Source organism: Ochotona curzoniae, unplaced genomic scaffold (assembly GCF_017591425.1).
Source record: "Ochotona curzoniae isolate NIBS_2020 unplaced genomic scaffold, NIBS_Ocur_1.0 contig_1274, whole genome shotgun sequence".
NCBI classification, from domain to species: Eukaryota; Metazoa; Chordata; class Mammalia; order Lagomorpha; family Ochotonidae; genus Ochotona; species Ochotona curzoniae.
The window spans coordinates 9,108,989-9,116,416 of NW_024465023.1; the positions used below are offsets into that span (position 1 = coordinate 9,108,989).

General features: G+C 42.3%; 1 protein-coding gene across 2 annotated transcripts in view; it reads left to right on the plus strand.

The window, feature by feature from the left end:
• The window catches only part of LOC121168831 (zinc finger protein 182), a 33,845-nt gene extending 27,561 nt beyond the window's left edge, over positions 1–6,284 (plus strand). Inside the window, exons 4-6 of one of the 2 annotated variants that reach the window (XM_040999232.1) lie at positions 908–1,034; positions 1,277–1,369; positions 3,500–6,284. In XM_040999232.1, the coding sequence (XP_040855166.1) occupies positions 908–1,034; positions 1,277–1,369; positions 3,500–5,133 (1,854 nt within the window). In that variant the 3' untranslated portion in view covers positions 5,134–6,284. The remainder of the gene's footprint in view (positions 1–907; positions 1,035–1,276; positions 1,370–3,499) is intronic. The other variant, XM_040999242.1, reaches the window with a different exon arrangement.
• Positions 6,285–7,428: the final 1,144 nt, after the last annotated feature.

The window sequence follows — 7,428 nt, forward strand, 5'->3', positions numbered from 1 at the left end:
TATTTGGATTCTCTTTTTAGCTCCACTAGAAGGTCTGTCCTTGAGATAAATATTCTATCATTTTAAATATCACATTATTTAATGGAATAGTTTTTCTACAGTGATTTGAGATTCTTCCACAGAGTAGGTCACTATCTTGATGTGAAATAGACATGCTGTATTAAGTGATTGTAGTGAACTGAAAACCCAGTCAGAAGTTTCCCTACATTCAATTGTCCTCATCACTCGGTGATGAGCATTTTTTAAAAATATTTTATTTGAAAAACAGCAGAGGCCAGACTGTCCACCCACTGGGTCACTCCCCAACTGGCCACAACACCCAGCACTGTGGGCCAGACTGAAGCTGGGAGCCTGAAACTCCCTCTAGGTTTCCCAGGTGGGTGATGGGACTCAAGTACTTGGGCTATCATCCTAACTTTCTAAGTGCATTATCAGGGAGCTGAATCAAAAGTAGAGTACTTGGGCCGGCGGCATGGCCTAGTGGCTAAAGTCTTCACCTTGAACGCCCCAGCATCCCATATGGGCGCCGGTTCTAATCCCAGCAGCTCCACTTCCCATCCAGCTCCCTTCTTGTGGCCTGGGAAAGCAGTCGAGGACGGCCTAAAGCCTTGGGACCCTGCATCTGCATGGGAGACCCAAAAGAGGTTCTGGGTTCCAGGCTTCAGATTGGCGCAGCACCGGCCGTTGCAGTCACTTGGGGAGTGAATCATTGGATGGAAGATCTTCCTCTCTGTCTCTCCTCTTCTCTGTATATCTGACTTTGTAATAAAAATAAATAAATAAATCTTTAAAAAAAAAAAAAGTAGAGCACTTGCACTTGAACTCTTAATACAGGATGCCAGTGTTGCAAGTGGCAGCTTAATCAGCTGTGGTCATCATTTTGGATAAAAGAAATGTACTGTTGCAGGAACTTGTGACATTTGAGGATGTAGCTGTGGATTTCACCCAGGAGGAGTGGCAGTACCTGAACCCTCAACAGAGGACTCTGTACAGAGATGTGATGCTGGAGACCTACAGCCACCTGGTCTCCATGGGTAAGAATGGCTTCTTTGGGCAATTTTGCTGTTTAGGATGATTCTGTCCAGTAGAGGCTTTTTCTTTTTTCTTTTTCCTTTTTTCTCTCCTGACCAAGGTGTTTACAACCTTGAAACCTAGAGTGAAGTGGTTGGCCTTTATCATGTGTTGATCCCTTGTGTTGCCCCGAGGACTGCAGGTTCCCTCTGTCTCAGAGACTCTAAGAGACCAAAGAGGTATCTTTGTCATTTCTCATTCACAGGCCAGCAGGACCCCAAACCAGACCTCATTCTCAGGTTGGAAGCAAGAGAGCTGTGTCCAGCAGAAGGAAAAATCGCAATTTGGAGCTCTCTGGGTAAGTACGATTGGCCTGGGCTCTGGAGAAATGCTGTCAGATATTAAGACAGGTGTTCCTCCATGGACCACTCCGCTTCAGTTGAAACTTACCTGCAAGTCTCTGTGCTGCTCCTTTTGGCTCATGTGTAAGTGCCAGCATCCCCTGCTAGGACTCGCATCTGTCACTGGCTTGTCTGAAGCCAGGCCCATGTTAGTCACAGGCCTGGACTCTGATACTTAATTCCCAAGTGGACTACCCAAGTCCATTCTTCTGGTTCAGCCTTAGATACTTCAGTTTAGAATATATTTGCAGGTTTACCATTCTAAAATTAGATTTTCTGTTTTAAAATTTTCTGTTGCTTAAAAAGTTGCTTTATTGAGATAATTCATAGGCCATAAAATGTTCCTTTTAAAAGTGGTTTTTCATATATTCAGTTCTGCAGCCCTCATCTGCAAAAGTAACTTGAACTCTTAGCAGGTGCTTGCCATCCCTTCTTCCTGCCATTCCCTGCCTGTCGCTGATCTACTTTGTCTCTGTGATTTGGCCTGTTCTGGACATTTCACATCAATAGACTCAAAATGTCAGCTTTTATTCCTGGTTTCTTTCTGTTTTCATGTTGTGGCATACATCAGAATTTCATTTCTTTTTTAAAGACTTAAGTTATTTGAAATACAGAGTTAGAGGAAGAGAGATCTTCCATATATTCACAGGTTCACTCCACAAGTATCTGCAACAGCTTGGACTGGGCCAGGCTAAAACCAGGAGCCTGGAACTCCATTTGGATTGCCCACGTGGATGGCAGAGGACCAAGCACTCTGGCTCTTTTCTGCTTTCTCAGACACATTAGCAGGGAATTATATCAGAAATAGAGCAGCTGGAATTCAAGCTGGTGCTCACACGGCATGCTGGCATTGCAACTGGCTGCCCAGCTGACTGTCATATGCTGCCCCTTATAAGAGGATTTATGTTCCATGGTGTAGATAAATCACTGGGATTTTTTTATCCATTCTTTTTTTGCTATTAGAAATAATAATCCTAGCAATATTCGAGCATAGAGTTTTTCTGGTTTCCTTTTACATATATATGGGGAGTCTGAAAAGTTCATGGAAAATATGTAGTATGAAAAAGCTATGCATGGATTTCAGATTTTTTGTACCAAAATAACTCTTACGTTTTAATTCCATTTTCCATTAACTGGCGTTCTCTCATACACAGTATTGGAATTTTTATATCAGTGTGCTATGTCTAATACTTTGAAGAACTGCCTGACTGTATGAATATCCAGTTCACATCCCAAAGGTGTTAGCAGTCATTGATTTTTTTCACCTGAATCAATTATTATGAAGATGACTGATTCTTGTTTTTTTTTTTTTTTTCCACATCCATTCCTGTCATTATTCATTTATTGTCCTCAGCTAGAAGGAATTCCTTCAGGCTAGTACCTCTGTCTTTTTGACACATCCCTCTGATTCTTTTATCTCTGTGAGATTATGTGCATGTTGCAGTGGATGAAGCAAGCACCAGTGGCACTTCAGAAGTTAAAAATCAAGTTTTCAAAGGACTGAAATGCTTCTTTAAAGTTATCTAGATTCTAAATATAGCAAAATATGCAGAACAGGGCCATGTGGTGATGGAACATGACAGCTGGCGTGGAGTTAATAAAAACCACAGTTTTAGTGGGCAGGAGCGGAAGAGGTGGTGTTAAAGTGCTGTGAATGAAAGCTTGCATAGTCGTATAAATACACCCACATTAAGGAATAATTTTAGGTTTGTTTCTCTTTTTTTGTCATGCTTGTTTTTCTAGGTTTTTCTGTTTTTTCACTGAGAATGGATTCAGGGTTGGTTTAAGCCTTAAGCCCAGTTATGACACTGTTGCATTTCTATCTTGCTGAAAAGAGTGTAAGTCAGGTAGTTAAAAAGATTAAGGGAGATAGGTTCCCAGAGTTGGTGGAGGTCAGAGATGATGCAGAAGTAGGGGTAAGAAAGGCTGAGGATTCAACATGAGATTTTGGAGCTTTGAAAAAGACTGTCTCTGGGAATGCTGATGGGATGAAAATGTCTTTCCACGTAGTAGGACATTTCTAAGAAACATTCATATCAGAACGCCAGAGTGTAAAGATGTTTGCTTTCACTTTTTTTTTTTTCTAGAAGAGGTTGGCCAAGGTGATGAAGAGATCAGGAGGTGGCAGCAGGATTACCAAGATAAATGTGTGTTGATGCAATTTGGATTCCCTGACAAGCAAACATTCACTGCAAGGAGTAGTCCTGACTGTAATGAGTTTGATAACACACTTTATCTGCATTCAGACATTGTTGCTTCAATACAACAACCCCATAAATATGAATTATTTGGAGATAATATGATAGATAATTTGGGCTTATTTAGAAGCTCTGCTGAAAAGAAACCGGATAGTGGAGGATGTACAAAATTATTCTTCCATGCTGAGTGTGAGAAAACAAATCCTGGAGCGAAACCCTATGGCTATAAAGAGTGCGGAAAAACCCTCAAACTAAAGAAAGGCCTTAGTCTACATCAGAGAATTAAAAATGGAGAGAAACCCTTTGAATGTTCTGCATGTGGGAAAACCTTCAGCAAGAAGTCCCACCTCATCGTACATTGGAGAACTCATACAGGGGAGAAGCCTTTCGGATGTACTGAATGCGGGAAAGCCTTTAGCCAGAAGTCTCAGCTTATTATTCACCTTAGGACTCATACCGGAGAGAGGCCATTTGAGTGTCCTGAATGCGGGAAAGCTTTCCGAGAAAAGTCAACTGTCATCATCCATTACAGGACTCACACAGGCGAGAAACCTTACGAATGCAATGAATGTGGGAAAGCCTTCACTCAGAAGTCAAACCTCATTGTCCATCAGAAAACCCACACAGGGGAGAAAACCTACGGATGCACCAAGTGTGGGGAATCTTTCCTACAGAAGCTTGATCTAATTCTACATCATAGTACTCACACAGGAAAGAAGCCCCATGAATGTAATGAGTGCAAGAAAACTTTTAGTGACAAGTCGACTCTGATCATACATCAAAGAACCCATACAGGGGAGAAGCCTCATAAGTGTAGTGAATGTGGGAAGTCGTTCAATGAGAAGTCAACCCTCATCGTTCATCAGAGAACCCACACAGGAGAGAAACCCTATGAATGTGACGTGTGTGGAAAAACCTTTACCCAAAAGTCAAACCTTGGTGTACACCAGAGAACTCACTCAGGAGAAAAGCCCTTTGAATGCAATGAATGCGAGAAAGCCTTCTCCCAGAAATCCTATCTCATGCTGCATCAGAGGGGTCACACCGGAGAGAAGCCTTACGAGTGCAGTGAATGTGAGAAGGCTTTTTCCCAGAAGTCCTATCTCATTATACATCAAAGAACTCATACAGAAGAAAAGCCCTATAAATGTAATGAATGTGGTAAAGCCTTCAGAGAAAAGTCCAAGCTCATTATACATCAGCGGATCCACACAGGAGAGAAGCCCTATGAATGCGCTGTCTGTTGGAAAGCTTTTAGTCAGAAGTCACAGCTCATAATACACCAGAGGACGCACACAGGAGAGAAACCTTATGCGTGCACTGAATGCGGCAAAGCTTTCAGAGAGAAGTCAACATTCACTGTACATCAAAGAACTCATACTGGAGAGAAACCCTACAAGTGTACAGAATGTGGGAAAGCCTTTACCCAAAAATCAAACCTTATTGTTCATCAGAGAACTCACACGGGGAAAAAGGCCCATGGGAGAGGCCCCACCCGGAAGTCAAAGCTCACTGCACACTGAAGCAAAGTTGTATTGATTTAATTTGTGTTTTCAAAGTATGTCCTGACTGATGATGGTTTAAATATGGAGAGGAATAGTCAGCTGTGTTTTCCTTACTCCAAAACTACAGAAATTTGATCTCTAACAAAATTGGGCAGAGAGAAAACATGAACCCAAGGCTGCAGATGTGCGACAGCATGGGTAAGGACTCTTAGCTGAGGCTCAGGATACACCATGAGTGCAGAACCCATAGACACAAAACTTAACAGTGTGTTAGCAGCTCAGGGGGCTCCTGAACCCTTTAGGGGCCAAGGAGGAAGAGGTAGGGGCCTCAGCGACAAGTCATGGTGACAATCCATATTTGTAGAGAGTAGTCTATGTTGATGGGAGGAACAGTTTTAGGGTGCTGGGGAAAGAGAATACTTTTCCCTGAGTAACCCTGTAGCCACCCCCTATTCACTGACAAGTATGAAAGTGAAGGGATTTCCAAGTTTTTAGAAAATATATCCCTGGTTTCTTCCCCTACATGAACCTTGAGTGAATAGCCATGTCCAGGAGAAACTCTTCTCAAAGAGGATTCAAAAGCTGAAAAACCACAGTTGCACTTCTAGATCTGTAATTCCACATACAGAAAGGTTAACATGCTGATGTTAACATGCTGTGCAAACAAAAGGTTGGAAGCAGTCTGAGTGCCAACAGCAGGATTTTGGTCCCCTAAGTCATGGTGTATTCTCACAGCAAGCTTCAAGGTAGACAAGAATGAGTAAACAGAACTTGGATACCACTCCAATAGTCATGTTAGATAATCTCCCAAGTTACATTACTAGGTAGGAAAAGCAAGGTGCAGGGTAGTGACTATAATAGGCTACCATTTGTACATTAAAAAGGGAAAGCTGGCAAGTGTATAATTGTGTGTTCAGTACCTCTGGAAAGAGGCACAAGAACCTGGTGACCCTGATTTCCTGGGGCTGTGACAGTGGGTAGCTGGGGGGATGGACTTGGGAGGGAGTAAGCTGTGTCCTTGCATAGCTTTTGCAGATTACACTGTGTGGATATACTACCTTCTCAAAAAATAAAACTTGGGGGAAAAAACATACTGTATTACTGTTATTATGAAGTCCAGCATCTAGACGTATGATTTATTAACAGTTCACATATGAATAGATAATGCTCAATCTAGAATCTGATCAGGTGTGTTTTTTCTTGTTTTTGTTTTTATTTTTTAAACTAATAACCAAGCAGACAGAACAACAGAGACTCCATGAATTCCAAAGCACATGAACATTATCACCCTAGGTACCAGATAAAATGATTCTTAGGTTTACCTAATGTGATCCCAGCAGACCTAACATAATTTAGTTAGTATGCAAGGTGACATCTGTGAAAATATCTTATACTAAAATCTACCAGTGTCTTTCTGTATCTTATCAAAATGATTCATATTCTTTCCTTTGTATGCAGGAAGTGCACTTTCTTTTTTTTTTAAGACTTATTTATTTTTGTTACAAAGTCAGATATACAGAGAGGAGGAGAAAGAGAGAGGAAGATCCTCCATCCAATGATTCACTCCCCAAAGTGACCGCAATGGCCAGTGCTGCACCGATCCGAAGCCACGAGCCAGGAACTTCCTCCAGGTCTCCTACGTGGGTGTAGGGTCCCAAGGCTTTGGGTTGTCCTTGACTGCTTTCCCAGGCCACAAGCAGGGAGCTGGATTGGAAGTGGAGCAGCCGGGATTAGAACCAGCACCCATATGGGATTCAAGGTGAGGACTGGAGTCGCTAGGCCACACCGCTGGGCCCAGGAAATGCACTTTCTATAAGGGGCACCTAAGTATGAGCTCACAGAGAGGTTGGGTAACTTGCTCCTAAGGTCACTACAAGGTGATGCTTATATTTTCCAACATGAGAGAGAAGTTAAAAGCCCTGATCTGAATGAACATAACCAGAGACCCCTTCACCACGTCATTTCCTGCTTGGAATCAGTACCCCTGCCCCTCTTATCAATGTGCTTTTTTACTGGGGCTGTATCTATAGAAGAGAACCACCCAAGCTACCTAAAACTTATTTATGAAACAGGTTGGTGACAGAGACCTGAAACCTTAACTGTGTTTTCCCAAGCTGCCAGCTTTCTCTGATTTTCTTTGCAAGGCAATAAGCTATTGGCTCACTTTCTTGTGACAGACACATCACATGCATGTCTGAGGAAAGGAAATGAGTACAACAGCTTGCCCTGATGCAGTATTCTGGGATGATGCCTGAGGATGCTGAAGCCAAAACTCTTGCATTAATACTGGAGAACCTTCCTGGACTACATGTT